The following is a 17,123-nucleotide window of genomic DNA, read 5'->3' on the forward strand; positions in this document are numbered from 1 at the left end:
TGTGTGTGTGTGTTGGACACTGATTTGGCGAAGAACTGACAGTTGGATTGATTGATTAAGGAGAGGAGGTGGAGAGTGAATGAAGGGAAGACACAGAGAAAGAGATGTATCTTAATTGTGAAGGCACATGTCTGATGGTGTGAAAGTGTGTCTAATACGTTGGCCCTAATGAAAATGTGTGTAGGGCTGCAAGAGAGAGAGAGAGAGAGGGTGAAAGAGAGAGGAAGTGCGCTAGAAAGAAAGATAGTGTGAAATAAATCCAATAAGCTCCTCCGTCATGCTCCCCTCTTGAGCGTTTTTTAAGATCCACTGAATGAAATAAATAAGAGATTCTTTTGCTTTTGTCAGTTTTTCCTTTTTCATCTGGCTCCTGTGTGCTGCAGTGGCCTGCTGTCGTTCACTTCAGCCTCCATCTTCCTTTCATCCTTCTCCTTCCATCATCAAGAGCACATAGCTTCTTTGCTAGTTAGTTAGCCTCAGGATCAGTAACCTAAACAAATAACAACCATTGATAACACATCTCATTTACATTATGACCCCGCCCCCAACAGCAACTGTCCAATCATAGCACAGGCCTGTCAAGCGTCGTTGTGCATGGGGCTTATTTAAGGGCCTTTTTACAGGGTTTGCACAGGAAGAACACTTGCCTCCATTTGCATGCTTCAGTATTTGCATGTGATATTTTGAGTGCACAAGTGTGTCCCAATGCTAATCTAGGCAAGAGGCAGTGCACTCGGATGTTACTTTGATAATGTCCAAAACGTTAAGTGTGGAAGGCTGGACACTTCTCAACCGCACTGACTGCAATCTTGGATACATAGCAACGTTTCATGATACAGTGAACACAGCACTATCAAAAATAAGAGATACACATGTGGTTTTTTTTCTCTATTTAATGAACTGAAGCTGTGAGGAGGCCACACTTTATTTGATTAAATAAATTGAGCAGTATGTCATTATTTGCAAATAGCCAACTAAAACGTTTCTAGCTAGTATATTTACACACTGCACATTCTTTTAGAGTGCATGGCACACTTAAATTAACTTAAACTCAAGTTGTACAATGTTACTGTTGTGGCGATCCAGCATAACACAACAGGAAAGAATGAAACAGAGAGGAATCAATGAAACACAAACACAGAAATAGTTGAGATGAATCATTATTATTTAGTTGTGCACCACCAAACAACAATGGGGAAACATTACCTGCTCTCAAGCAATCATACAGCAATGCTCCCACGAATACAAGAAACACAGGGACAGATATACGTTTCCAAATGACACACGAACATGTTCCCTAAACATGTTTAACGCACACACATGGTCAGGTCTCCTAAACTTGGACATGTTCCAGATGTCGAAAGGTCATCATCTCATGACTTCTTTAGGAGTCTTGCAGGATATGAATGATCCAATTAACAAACTATATATACGTCTGCACATGAACGAACATACATTTCTTACATGAACTAACACTTAACTGTATTATATCTAAATGTAGCCTCTTTGTATTTCCTCTGAGCTTGGCGTCAGCTCACTTAACGTAATAATTAGCAAAGAGACGATTCTATGGAAACTGTAACTTAATAACATACCTAGTTACTATGACTAGGTCCAAGATCGATATAACATTAAGACCTAGCATTGGTTAGGTTGCCAATCATCTGTCATTTTCCCCTCAATAAAACTGATTTATTATCAGGTACGTTCCAATTATAGCAGGGGTGTCCAAACCTTTTTCACCGAGGGCGACATACAGAATATACGAAGGGCTGGACCACTTATAAAGGTATATTGCCTCGTAAGTTAAGTTATAAATGAGCAAAATGTAGGTAAATTAGACTTGAAACATGAATATGCTTTAAGATAAAAACTGCCTACATCACAGCTCGCTATGGGGTTTCATTTATCTGGTTAGCAGCTCATCCCTTAAAACAGAAGCCTCAGAGTGATTATAATAAGGAGAAATAGGAAGGGGGTATTTCAAGGTTGTTATGTACATAAGTTATTGGGCTTTTTCCTTATCAACTAAGATTTGTTAGAAAGTGTTTTCAACTTGAATTGACTGCATTTAATTAAAAGTGGTCTTATTAACACGTGAATGCTACCGTGTGATATATGTTTACATTTATATTTAAGAAACTACAATATAAGAAAAGCACAAGTTTCATTTGTGGGCCATATTTCATTATATTCTTTGAATTAGCTGAGGGCCGATTCAAAATGGCCCCCGTAGACACCCCTGATGTATAGCCTACATACTGTATATCAAATACAAAAGTCAGACCTACATTTACAAAATCACTTGGTTAAAACTAGCAAGTAGATGTAGGAAGGGCTATGCTTGTAAATGACCAACGTGTAGAAGTAGCTGTAGTCAATGAAACTCAGTATTATGGATTTTAAAACCAGCATCCACATTTGAGAAACGAGACAAGATGTGATCTTTCATCATGATTTATTATTCTACAATCAAATAAAACATCACAATACACATGTTCTTATCAGCAAACTATCTCACAAAACACATTCTTACTTTTCGTTGCATCCTTTGCAGTTATCTGCATGTAAAAATGATCTTTAGGTTACTGTTAAACTATTTGTCGATATATCTTAAGCCCGGATGATGTCAAAGCAATTCTATGTTCAAGAGGCAAGCTTGGAATTTAAATGATACTAATCATCTTTCAAGTGTAATGTCAAGTAACCTCTCCAAGGCTTCAGATTGCAAGAGAAAGAGGGGAGACATATATAGGGACAATGCAGGGATAATGAGAGGAGAATGATAAAGAATGGATTAGAGACGAGAGGAAGAAAGAGCGAATACAAAACAAGCGGGAAATAGATCTCCAAGAGAATAAAGGGAAATAGTGGAGAGGGTGAGCCAAGAAGGGGTAAAGGTCAAGAGAAAAGACAATGAGGAAGCTGAGTGGGAGAGGAAGGATGAGGAGGAAAGGTCAGATGAAAAATAAAATGACAGACGGAAAGACGTGATCGAATAAAAGGTCGGAAAGAAATGAGGAGTTTATGCCTTTACTCTTCCACCCTGCAGAATGGGAAAATGTGCTTTTTTTCATTGCAACTGATATACGTAATTTTACCCCTAAACACAGCTATGTATAAATGTAATCATGGAAATGGAAGACTCTTACCCCTTAACACTTGAAAAGTATTTATATATGTACAAACGTAGCACGCATTTCCCTTTTATACTATCTCATAATTATGCAACAATAACATGAGACCATAAAGTAAGCAACACATACCTTATACATTTCTATTTATCACACACCTGTCCATCAAACAACACTTAATATAGGATAAATCCATATCATATGGAGCAAGATATGAAAGAGAAAGATCATCACATGCATGCATAGTATAATTATGTATAGTCCTGATACGGGATTGTTAACATTATAACATAACAAGTAACTGATGATTACGTTACAGGTTATTTGCTAAAAATAGAAGAGATTTCTTATCAGATTTAAAGACTTATATAAATGTGTACAGTACTTAAAGGGGCCCTATCATGCTCATAATGGTTCATATTGGTATGTTGTGTCTCTACTGTGACATTTTTACAAGCTTTAAGTTAAAAAAGCTCTTTATTTTTTTCTCATACTGCCTGAGCTGCACCACCCTCTGTCTGAAACTAGAGCCCAGTCTGCTCTGATTGGTTAGCTGGCCGGTTCTGTTGTGATTGGTCAACCGCTTAGAGATGTCCCGCCTATTACATACAATGTGTTGGAGCGTTAGCCAATAGAAGTGTGAGTGTTACATATTGATGTCACTATGTTCAGGATGTAAACAAAGGAGTCCAATGGAGGCGTTTCAGGAAGGGGGGGGGGAGTGTGTGGGAGAGAAACTTTGTGATTTAGTCCTTGCAGACCATTAACATGCACACAAACCTATAGAACACACTACAGGAGAAGGAAACCCCCAAAAAGCATAGTAGGGTCTTTGAATATATCTGAATCTCTCTCACACACACACACACACACACACACACACACACACACACACACACACACACACACACACACACACACACACACACACACACACACACACTAAGGGTAGGCGTGATCAACATTAGGAGACATTTAAACCCCTGACCCGCGCAACACACAGCTCAAGACACACAAGTTATACTTTATATTCTACGACATCTAACAAAAGAACAGCAGGACTGCAGTCAGGAAGGATGCTGTGCGTTCATGTATGCTCATATATATGTATATATATATAAATATATATTTATAAATATGTACAATATATGCATATGAACTGTATATAGTATACATGAGGGTACTGTTTGTGCTGATTAAAGAAGGGAAACACATTCTAGGCCTGTGTAATGGACCTACAGTATATGTCTTGTGTGCCTCCAGGAGCGAACTTTTCACAATGTCCGCCTTGTTACGCTTCAGCTAATAATTCCAACCCTCAGTCATGGATTGGACTGTATAGTGTGTGTGTGTGTGTGTGTGTGTGTGTGTGTGTGTGTGTGTGTGTGTGTGTGTGTGTGTGTGTGTGTGTGTGTGTGTGTGTGTGTGTGTGTGTACAGTACACGGAGCAAGCAAGTCGACATTATAGTCAATGTAATGTGGCTTGAAGCTGGAAGGCAGATTTGTTGAATTTGAGCTGAATTTGAAATAATTGGCTTTATCCAATGAATCCTTATAAACCACGCACACACATGTTCATACATATATTCTAGCATATGGACATTTGACAGAACACACACACGTGTTAATGCACACAAAAACAGCCACAGAAGGAAGTGCAAAATAAATAATTGAGAAAAGCAGCTCTTGTTATTATTGCTGTTTGTGAAATCGCTCTCTTGGGGGTTGTCAAAGCAGCTTCTCATTTACTGTGTGTGTGTGTGTGTATGTGGGGGGGGGGGGCAATGCTCCACCAGTGACTGCCGCATCGCCAACCCTGTGACACCACGTCATACCAGGCTCCCAGTGAGGCCTTGTCAGACGTACGGATTAAAGCGAAAACTAAAATAAAAAAGAAAGACAACGCGGGCAATGGGGAAAAGGGGGGAGGGAGAAAGAAGAAGGCAAGAGCCAAAGGAGGAAAAAGAAAAACGAGAAGGACGGAAAGATTTGACAGGCGGTGAAGTTCTCTCATTAGGCGTATTCCTCTGCGATGCCCAGTGTGAGGCGCTCAGTCCGACTGCGTGTCAGCACTCGTCATGACAGTGCAAAGGCTGGAACAGGCAACAATGGTCAAGACATACAAATTGAACTGATACACATCACTACTCATTGTGCGTGTTAAAATGGATACCATTGGTGCCACAGCTCGTTTACTCAGGCCTCTAGCTACATTGCTGCAGAAGATAATGGAGTCTGTTGACTTCGGGAATTTATACAGTTATGAGGGTAACACACACTCAAATATATAAAACATCATGGAAACCAAAAACAACATTTCACAATTGGAATTTGGTCTGCTCCTGAGCTGAAACATCTGCTCAGTGGTGAAGGAACGAGTCTTAAACTTGGAAATGCATTTTAGAAATTGCGATTCCCTCATGTCATAGTCAATGTTTCTATGAATTCGTTTTTGGTAAGATGCCTTAAATAAGGTCTGGGGTTAAGACAAGCTTACGCGATTTTCACATTTGTTTTACGACATACGTTAATAAACAACCCACTCGTCAATCTGTGAAGCTTCTATGCCATTTAAAAATCTGGTTGCTAATAAGTGGCTAAATGAGACTACTAAAGGTTATCCCGCCAAACATTAGGCACCTTTAGCTGAGCGGTGGGGACATGAAGTCCATGATGTTAGCTATATTTACTTCTGTCAATTGCATTAAAGCTTAAACTATTATAGAAGTGGTGTCAATATGTTGGGATAATTATGTTGAACAACACATAAGTATCATAACTTGCGTTAGCAACAGATCTTATTTTCTGCAAAATTGAAATCCAATGGACAAGTCCCAAATTGAAAATACTTACTCCCACAAGACAATTGTCCTTTCAACGTTAGCCATGAATGGTAGCCATTTTAACTGCACACCCCAGAAACTGAGACTGCTGCTTGTATCCAATCAGATTAGTTAAACATGGGTTCAAGCCATGTCACATTTCACTCATTTGAGTTACTCTGATGAAGGTAAAAGTCTGGAACAACACTAGTCAGTGAATCACAATACATTAAGAAAATTAAAAAAATTAAAAAGGGAGCGCTTGTATATCTGTCAAGCAGGACAGGTGGTGTAATGCCTATGGCGTCTGGACTCATCATATCATTGTTACCCATTTTTTAAAGTTAATTGTAGTGTTTTGGAATCGGTATTTTCCAATCGAGCATGTATTTTTTCCTATATAAAAAGCGTATTTGACACGTAGGGCATTTTTGATACTTCAAAATCTTTGGTATCCAGTCTGTGCAAGTTTGTTGTTGTGATACCTTTCTTGAGCTGAAGTATTGGATGAACCCCAGTGTTGCTTAAAAGAGATGCAGACATTTACTAAACAGACAAAATCAGATGAATTTGAGCTCCTTCCTATCTGCTCTGAAATCTAATGTTCTACCAGTCCGTCAGTGAGACAGTGTGTGTGTTATTTCCCCGGAGCCACGTATGCAGGGTTGGTGTAGGAGAAGCCGAGGAAGTCTTCCTCGTCCAGGTTCATGATGACGAGCTTGTCTGTCGGCGTCAAGTCCAGCGGCATCTTGGTGAACTCCTTGTCAAAGTTACAAGTGTCCTTCTTGTTCTTCTGCAGGTGGAGTTTATGAGATGTTGACGAAGAGAAGGTATAATGGGTGGAAAACACAAACAAAAATGGTCGTAGAAGAATGGGAAGGTTTGGAAAAGAGAAGAAGAGAGACAAAAGACTGTTAGATATAGAGTAAAGTATCACCGCATGAAAGCGCAAGTCATCTTGGTTTGGACATCTTCTTTGTTCAAGTTAGAGGTACTTTTTAGTTGTTATGTTTAGTTACACCTGATACAGTTTCAGATTACAAACAGAGAGCCTTTAGATTGTATTATGCAAGTGTTTGCTGTTTTGAGTGTGTGGTTGAGAAGCTCTCTCTGGAGGGAACTTTAGGATTTGAGCCTTTGCAGACCATTTACATGCACAAAAACAATATCACACACACCAGGAGAGGGAAGACCCAAACAAGCAGAATAGGGCCCCTTTAAGAGGCCCAAAATAGCACCTGTATGAATGATGACATACAATTGGAAAATAAATATAGATATGATGAAACAGAAAAGGAGATGGTCCGAAATCATGCACCTTGAATAGAGGGTAAGAGAAGTAGGAACATACAGAGTTGCGTCATGCAACCAATACTGAGAAGATCTCAAAGTTAGAAATATAATAACGCGTGTTTATTAAATTCAAGGATAAAGTGGAAGAATGAGGAAAGAGAGCCAATACTAAGATATAGGATGAGAGAAAGATGCCAAGGGACATGAATGAAGACGGGAAAAAGAGAGGGACTAGTACAGGCTTCATGTGGGAGGTGAGGGGAAAACTGTGTGTGCATGTGTGTGTTTGTGTATGCATGTGGATCGAGGGTTACTCTGGGGAAGGGCATTGTTAATGCTTGGCTCAGTGGGCGGATGGACAGAGGAAAGAAAAGAGCGAGCTGGGTGTTAAAGATGGAGGAGTGTATGTCAGTGAGTGGGGGAGGGGAGAGTTAGATGCGGTAAAAGCGAACGGCTGCCATTTGATTCACTCACACTGACATACTGTGTTGGACAGTTCGTTCTTATTGAAGCTTCACATGTGCGCTGATGGAGCTGTGAGGCTCTGCATCGATGGCATTCACATATCACTGTATGGCCTGTAGGATGTTCTCCAAAGAGTGAGGAGAAGTACAGTGTGTGTGTGTGTGTGTGTGTGTGTGTGTGTGTGTGTGTGTGTGTGTGTGTGTGTGTGTGTGTGTGTGTGTGTGTGTGTCACAGGATCGTTAAAACTCCTACACCAAGATTGGTCGTGGACATCCACATACTTCATGTCCAAGGCATGTACAGATTAGTGACAAGTATCAATCCCTTTAGTTTTGGTGTATTAAAAGCAGGCTTTGGGAGTAACGGGATTAAGTCATCTCGATACCAAAAAACAAGTATTCCCTTAACGTACATTATAATGTTACCACAAAACTAAAGAAGAGCATCTTGTATTTGTTGTGAAATGACCAAGTACTTATTACATTTGTTTTTACAGGTAACTAGTAAAGTAACCCTCCTAATCATGATTAAAAGTCAAGGTAAATGCACATTATCCCAAATGTGGCCATTTTCTACTGTTATAACAGTAGAGCATGTGTGGATCATATAGGGCAAATGACTGTGAGCAAAATAAGCCATTTAAAATAAAAGTGGTACATTTGTAGACTTTTGAAGACGTTTTGAAGCCCTTAAGTTTTTAGTCTGGAATCAGGAATGACCATATTTGGGCCAGGAACTGTTACAAAAACAAACTCAACAGCCACATTTGTAAGCAAATATCATTGAAACCACATATAATCCCAGATAGAGGGGCACAGTCGTGAGGTATAGAGGGATGAAGAGAGCAGCAGAGAGGGAGAATGATCAAATAAAAGCTGGCCACATAAATATTCACATCACTGAGCAGCGGTCACAGAGAAAACCACACAGGGGGCGAACCCAGAAAATCCACAGCCATAAATACATCCACAGAGTCTGAACCTCTAACACCACGAGCGTTTGACAAACACAAACAGCTGAAGCACCAGTATGAGGAAGAGGAGGGAGAGAAAGAGAAAGGACTAAAGAAGAGGAGAATCCATCAAAGTAATAATGTTGGTTCTTCTGAAGGTAGAAAATCAAGATACAAGCGTTCTGCTATTTGACAAGGCAGAAGAAACAACAACCAGAGAGACAGAGAGGGACAGGAGAGCGTTCAAGATCACAGGAACTTCAAACCGGCGTTGCATCTCCTACCTTCATCTGCCAACTCTCCACCGCCTGAGGGGAGCTCCCTCCATCCAGGGACCCCCAGATCCACCTCACCTTCTCGGGCATGATATCCACTCTGAACGTCTCAAGAGAGGCGTCGTTCAACACTCATATGTGCATGGTTGGATTTCATTTCCAATATTAGGTTTAGTAATTGTGTTTTTTTCCCTGTCAAGATTAAACGCAATAACAATATTTTCTGAAACATGCACCTTTAGCCTCTGTTAGCACACTAGCATGCATGCATCCATTACGTTCATTGTTACAACATGCATATTTAAAACAAGGCAGTGGGAAACATAAGTCAGAGACGGCATATTCAACTAACTCATGGAGCTATCATAAGACTATGTTTTGAGGATTTAGGGGAATTTATAGGAATAAATAGAACCTGAAATGAATGACTAGGTTTCAGTTAAAATCATAACCACTATAATACTAATGGATGATATCCAAAACATGTTTTAATTTGTTATATCCGGAGGGAATATTATAGGACATCTTTCCAATCCATGTCAGTACTCGCTATTACTGATTCATATACTGACAAACCAAGGGTAACTCAACGTATGACTTGCAGTTAAGGGAATCTATCCGACTGGAAATATAAACAAGCACACAGATTTGAATGCATGCTATGTTTTCAAAACCTTCGTAATCTAGTGCACATGGTTGAAGACCTTGCATGCAGTTTTTTTTAACCAAATGTACACACACACACACACACACACACACACACACACACACACACACACACACACACACACACACACACACACACACACACACACACACACACACACACACACACACACACACACACACACACACACACACACACACACACACACACACACACACACACACACACACACACACACACACACACACACACACACACACACACACACACACACACACACACACACACACACACACACACACACACACAGCTGCCAGCCATGTAGGCCAGCTCATAATGTGTTCCATCTCAACACGCTTCAATTGCAGCTAATGCTGTGAGGCAGAGAGACAGAGATATGGAGAGAGAGAAAAAAAGAGAGGAAGAGATGCAGCGAAGGGCAGCGAGTGAGATAAATATCAGTGGCCCTCGGTGTAGATGTATAGATAGAAAGCTTGGAGTACACAGCAGCATCAGGGCAAACACACACGATTGTTCTTCAAGTCACTCGGTTCCAGAGGCTGTGGTTTTAATAGAGGAGTCTTTAATTTAGTCTTTGCCTCCCTTCCTCTCCTCTTCCTGCCTTCCTGCCTCACTCCCTTCCACCTCCCTCACATTTTCTCAACCCCATCTCTTTTCAGTAACGAGAGGATTAGCGGGAGACGAGCCTATGTCAGCTGAGGATGAGGGGAGAGTGGGAGGCACAGAGGATGCGGGGAGGTGAAGAGGAGAGGAGGGTGAATGAAAGGCGGTATCGAACGCTGACCTGTTTTGGGCTGATAAGCGCAGGCTGCTTTGTGCTGAAGCCACTGGCTTTAATTTGGGGGCCGCAACATTTGGAATTAATTATCACACACACTCCAGCACAGCCGCGGCTTACTGTGTACATGGCTATTACATCCACTCCAATACAAACTGTATACAGCCTGTGTGCTGGAACTCACTGTTACACAGGAGTTTGTATTGCTGTTTTGATGAAGTTACATAAAATACAGCCACAACCACAATGTTAGCATACGGTTAACAAAGAGGAATGCGGGGTACGGAAAACAGGAAGCTGTGCTTTTTCAACACAAATATCAGGAACAGCAAGCACAATGCATAAGCTACACGTTGAAAACTATAACTAGAGAAATGTATTGCACTAAATATAAATCTTCCACATTGGAGTGCGAGGTATAAAGAAAGTCCTAAGCAATTTGGAGAGAATTAATTATGTATACATCTGACAGAACTGTATATTGATTCTTAATGTTTAGTTAGGTTGGCTGTTAATCCGCTAGTTAATTAGCCAAAGCTTTCTATAAGTTCATCAACCTTAACAGGGACAGTAATTTGCTCATTAAATTGACAATGAGACACAAACTACTCCTCAACAAGAATGTGAATAAGCAGATTTTTCCCAGATGTCTTGATTAGAAAACAACATCACAATACAACACAAGGCTGAACCATGACCCAACATGTAGAGCATATTCAGTTTCCTGCCTGTGTTCAAAAAAACATATACTGTATAGGAAGTGGATACTGTCACTTAGACATCAGCAGTTTGTTTGACAATCATTTTGAAGCTTAAATTCGTCGTTTTTTTTGGAGCCAGCTGGGATCATCTTTTGACGAGAGTTGAACTGATAAAAAATAGGTCAGGCACCATTAGCGTAACATATGCTACCTTACCAGCTAACTATTTTTCTTGCTTAGCATGTTGCATTTGTAATTCATGTTAACCACGACATTAATCGGTATGCCATCGTTGGTTTACAGAAGAGCCGACTCCATAGAGGGTCTTTTACTCAAACAGAACGCTTAAATAAAGCGGAACTTAAAAGCGGCAACACCTTACTGAAGGCATAACTTTAAGCCTTAATTGAATTCAAACTGTCGACTTTATAAAAGTTTACCCCCATATTTTGGCACTTGTGTGTGTTGTACTATATTTCAAAATAACGTGTTAACACTTGGGTAAAAGGCAGATGCCTGCTTTGGCGGTTTATGGGAGAATAAGAAATCATAAATAACAAAGCGTTACAAAACGTGTGTTCTAGGCAATCAAAGCCAAGTATCATTATTTCTTCTGACAAAAGCTAAAACAGATCGTCTAAACCAGATGTCACAAATGCCTCTACAATCCTCCAGTGAAAAGAACTTAAAGGTCATCTCAACACGTTTGCCGACTTTCATTAAAGTTAAATCTCGCTGGCATATTTTTTTTATTTCCCATCAATGTGAACCTCATAGCTTTCCCCAGTCCTTTGATCACGGACCGAAGCATTCCCTGTGGAAGATTGGTGTGTTGTGGATTCCGTTTTCAATCGTTAGTTCCCGTAAATACTTGCAAACATTACATCCCGGATAGTAAATGGTGCAATATCCAGCAACCCCTCTTAAAGGTACATGTGCAGCTAGTTATACAGTAGCAGCGACTACAGCTCAGCAGGGCTGTGTGTATGTAGGCCGCGTTCTGCATGTTATTTCCTTGAAGTCATCAGACCTACGCTACCCCATCAAGGCAGGGCTCTTATGATAAGTGGCAGTCATGAAATATGCACAGCCATGTCGTAGTGGCCTGCCCCGCTTGGCTTCCTCGTCCCCCCCCCTTCCTCCTCTCCACTGCCCCTTCTTCTCTCCCGTCATTGTTAAATGACTTTCCTTCTGTTTCACCTTCCTCTCCTCTTCTAATTTCTCTTTACCTCCTTTCCTTCATTCACCACAGCCAATGCACATCATCTAAAACACAAAAACAACAGCAAACATCCTCTAAGACATATTTTAAATCCTTTATTTTGTGTATGCCTGTCTATGTTGGTTAACAAACAAACAAAATCATTTTGGCACATGGAAAGCATTTTGAGAAACATTTTTTTTCTTTTCTTGAGGTGTATTATTATCCCACATAGCACACGCTACAGTAGCTTTGATCCCACCTTGAAGCAATGCGCACACAGAAAACATGAATCACCCTAATATGCTAAATGTATATAAATCCTAACTAATAAACAAACAAAAGCAATTTTCATGCAGTCCATTTGACTTCCCAGTAAAGAGTCGTAGATGCAAAAAGAGAAAACTTCTCCTCTCGTCTTTTACAATACTGACCACATGGTGTAGATATCAACATTTGACACAGTTTTATATGCTTATGTATAAGTATATATATATATAGGTATTTGCTGTTGTCATAATACAGGAGACACTGACTGTAATACATACCAATGAAGGTAAAACGCAGATAATGGAAGTCATAAAAACACATTCACTTCCAGACTCTTTGAAAATGCTAAGGCTGCTCTTCTGTGCTGAACTCATCAGCAGTTAAAGTTTAAGACTTAGATAACAGACACGACCAACTTTATCCAGATGTTAGTACCTAAATCAGTGACTCCCCAGCACCAATTAACCAAATCACGTTAAATAATTCCACAGAAAAAGGTCTGAATGCCATCAAAAAGCAGTGCCATTCCCATCTGGAACCAGGCCGTAGCTCCCTCAGCTTTCTGCTAACCCTTACCATCTGAACCACATATTGTCTTTTATTAACAATGTTGCATGATATTGTCTACATGTGGAAACCTAAGAGACTCCCACTCCTGCTAGCATGACAGATAACTGTTTTTTTCAAGTGAATTAAGTGCATGATACTGCAGCGTAATCGTAGATACTGTAAAATGTCATGCAAGTAGTGCTGATGATAACCAACAGTAAACCTGCAGAAAAAAACTCACCTGATGTCCCGAGGAGTGTGATGTGAGGAAGCACTTCAGCCACTTCCACACTATGTTAGCTGCACTGAAGTGTCTCAGCTGCCTTTCTCTCTGGCCGCGTAAATAAACCCGCCAATAAGCCTCATAACCTCACAGCCTTTTGCATGTGAATAAATTAAAGTCCTAACCGGAGCCTTCTAAACTAAAGGTTGGTTCATTACGGATTCTGCCTTCCTGTCAACATGATTATTGCTAGCTAGGGAAAACAAGAGAGAACACACACACACACACACACACACACACACACACACACACACACACACACACACACACACACACACACACACACACACACACACACACACACACACACACACACACACACACACACACACACACACACACACACACACACACACACACACACACACACACACACACACACACACACACACACACACACACACACACACACACGGCCTAGCTTTAACCTGTGTCCTCGTTTGCAGCTGCTGTAGTTAGGATGGAAATTGTGCATGCAGAGGGCTACTTGAAAAACACCAATCACAGTGAGGCCTTATTCCACCAAAGAACTGGATCAGAGGTCAAGCTGCATGGTTGTTGGTCCGCTGTTTGAAATCTAGCTAGTGGCCTTATTTTTGACGCAGACCAGACACCCTTTCCAGGCCTACTGTTTTGAGATTTCAGGTACTAAACCTGCATTTGAAAAAAGCAGAATCTGGGTTTAATTTGATTTTCAGGCCATCGAAAACATCTCGAGTATGAAGGTGTAACTTGCAGTACTGGACGTAACTGTGTTCAAAACACATGCATACTAATTTGTACACAGCTTGCTTTAAAGAGGATATATTCTCCTTTTCACGTCCATAATTGTATTGTGTGCCTCTAGTGAGACATGTTTACATGCTTTAATGTTCAAAAAGTGCTTTTTCTCTTCGGCCACTTGTGGAGCCACTGGTTGGAAGTCAAGTGGATATTCACCATAAATACAAATGTTAACGCAAGGCCAGGCAAGGCATGCATTGACACACGTACACAAATGCTTTACCGTGCATTTCCATACACAGTTCTCATTCACACACATAAGAAACATTCATGTGCACACGCTGCTGTAAACAAACACCCGGGTATCTGAATCATGCTTTTGAACAAACACAAATAATGCTAGTCTCTTTCGTTGCTTATATACTAGTTAACAGAAAAGGAGAGTATACAAAGTAGTATTATCTATCTATTCGACGGACTCAAAGCCTATAGGACTACATTTCCCAACAGCATTTTACCAACATGATCCCAGTGCTGCAACAACAAAGAGGACACATAGAACATCCAATATATGTGGTCTTTTTTGGCACAAATCTTCCACTTTTGGTAAAACCATACACAACATATCTTTCTTGAATATGCATTTTGAAAACCATGAAAAACAGCCACGCATGGCAGCAGAGTGGTGCAGAGATAAGATGTTAAAATGCTGCTGGGAGACAAAGTCCGGGGCTGTTATTGATATAGAAACTCATGCACAAGTATGTGAAGCATTCCAGTTTTAGCTAAGATAAAGATAAATGTACATACGCTGTTATTATTACACATTGAATAATAAGCACATCAGAAGTACAGGCCCAACTCTGATTGAACTGGAATGAGTAAAAGAAAAGTTAAATCACAATCTCCACAAAAGAAAAGTAAGTAATAAAATGAAATGCTGAAGCTATGTTACATGTGAATGGTGTATGTGTGTGAGCTGTGAGTATCATGAATGATCTGTGTAAGGTTTCAATTATCTGCAGTTTTAACAATGCAGAAACACTTTTTAAGACTCATTTTTAAATATCAACGTAAAATGTCGAATTTTAGGAAATTTGTAGGGGCACCATTCATTTTCTAATCCTTAGTCTGATCCTGGTAAATGATTGTCATTTGTCCACACTGTGAGCCACAAGTTGAGTAAAACATCAATTTTTCTTAAAAACCAAGCTTTGAGAAAGTCAACGGCTCATATTTAGCCCAAAAATTACATTTTGACCACTTCGAAGCATCTACTTTTCTCAGTTTTAATGATAGTTGAGACACTGCACTAGAGTGATAATGCATCTAGGCCATTTCCAGAAGAGGCCAACACATCGTCCCGGTTGCAGCAGTGTGAAGTCTACATATGTTTGTGCATTTTATGTATGTTTAAGTCATGGCTTCTTGCTTCCTGTTACAGTACACATCATTTCCAGGATTTTTAAGTGGATAAATATTCGTGTGTGTGTGTGTGTGTGTTTTCCAGGGTATACAGGTTGGATACTGGGGGAAATGCTTGTGTATCTATTTGTGTGTGTGTGTGCATGTGTCCATGAGCTGAAGTCAAGCCTGCTCGGCGGCAGGTGAGGCAACATCAGCTCCGGGGAACTCGGGGTTGATAAAGGAGAATCCCTGGAACTCGTCCTGGTCCAGGTTCTCAATCACTTCCTCATCGGGAGGGGTCAGCACCGGCGGGTGGCGCGTGAAAAACCGATCAAAGTTCTCGGCATCCCGGCCACACTGTTGAGGAGGGTGGGGGGGGGATGGAGTACAAGGGGGGGGGGGGGGGAGGAGTGGGGATGGAGAGGAATGGATGCATTGGGGTGGGAGGGAGAAGGGGAGGAAAACAAAAGAAGGGGAATGGTGGGTTGAACCAGGGTGTGAGATGACATTACTTGAACATGGTTTCAAATATCATAAAAAGGTGCGAGTGCTAGGGGTGAGCTTGATTTAACTCCCCATGAGTGTTGGCTATTAGCTGATACACTGTCAGGAGAATAAATCAAGCACACCTCAGGCATATGACTCCCTTTGTGGAGATATTTGTAACATATTCAACTCCAATTTCAAACCGAACGGGGTCATTGAAGTCTCAAACGTCCTGTGGAAGTGCACTACATTGGACAGTTTAACGCATGGAGCTTTAACTGTTTAGCAATTAATTAAAAAAGGCATCCCACCATGGCTGTAAGTAAATAACCCCCCCCCCCAAATAAATTACTCGGTATTGCATTTCCGTTTTTTACTTGGATTTAATTGGAATTTCTAACCAGTCCTGCAGGATGCGGCTCAAAGCCATGACGCGACTAGGCTGTAATTGTGGGTTAATTATTAGCTGCAGCTGTGGAGACCTGCTGAGATATGAGAAACCCTATCAGCAACCAGTATGCTAAATACAACTGGGAATAACCAGGAATATCTTCAGATATTTGCGCAGAATTTGAGAATGTATTTAATTGACTCTCGATATATTCTTTATAAGATGCTTAAGTTTTTATCATTGGGATTTAAGTTGTTTTTTGCATTTATTACGGATATGGTGTTGAAGGGGGAAATGGAGGGAGTGACGTTGCCTGAAGCTTTCCGCAGTCGGAAATTGAATCTGCGTGCTTGGCAGCGGACTCTGCATATGGGCCTGTGTCTCTAACCTTTGAGCTATCGGACCCCTATGTTGTACATTTATTATTTCTTTTTCATTTATACACCCGACATCTATGATTATTTTTTGTTTCTATGGGAGGTTTTGCCTGTCCATTGATTAAAAGTGTTGTTTGAAGCATTTAAAACACAAGGTCAACTCTCACTATCCAAATCAAACTCTTGGCTAACAGAAGGCAAAATGAAATCATCTCAAAGAGTTATATATTGTGCAACTCACATTACGTAGAATTTGTTTTCTCGAGTAGCAGTTTGGAAAAAAGTGTCATTGTTAATTTCAGTGCACTTCATTTCCTCTTTCTGACCA

General features: G+C 40.6%; 1 protein-coding gene across 2 annotated transcripts in view; it reads right to left on the reverse strand.

Moving 5' to 3' along the window:
• Nucleotides 1–2,441: 2,441 nt before the first annotated feature.
• The window catches only part of LOC307014590 (protein kinase C beta type-like), a 104,258-nt gene continuing 89,576 nt past the window's right edge, over nt 2,442–17,123 (reverse strand). Inside the window, exon 17 of one of the 2 annotated variants that reach the window (XM_079642587.1) lies at nt 2,442–6,749. In XM_079642587.1, coding sequence (XP_079498713.1) covers nt 6,594–6,749 — 156 coding nt within the window. In that variant the 3' untranslated portion in view covers nt 2,442–6,593. Of the gene's footprint in view, nt 6,750–12,405; nt 15,899–17,123 lie in introns of those variants that run through there. The other variant, XM_079642586.1, reaches the window with a different exon arrangement.

This window comes from Notothenia rossii (assembly GCF_949606895.1).
Source record: "Notothenia rossii genome assembly, chromosome: 8".
NCBI classification, from domain to species: domain Eukaryota; kingdom Metazoa; phylum Chordata; class Actinopteri; order Perciformes; family Nototheniidae; genus Notothenia; species Notothenia rossii.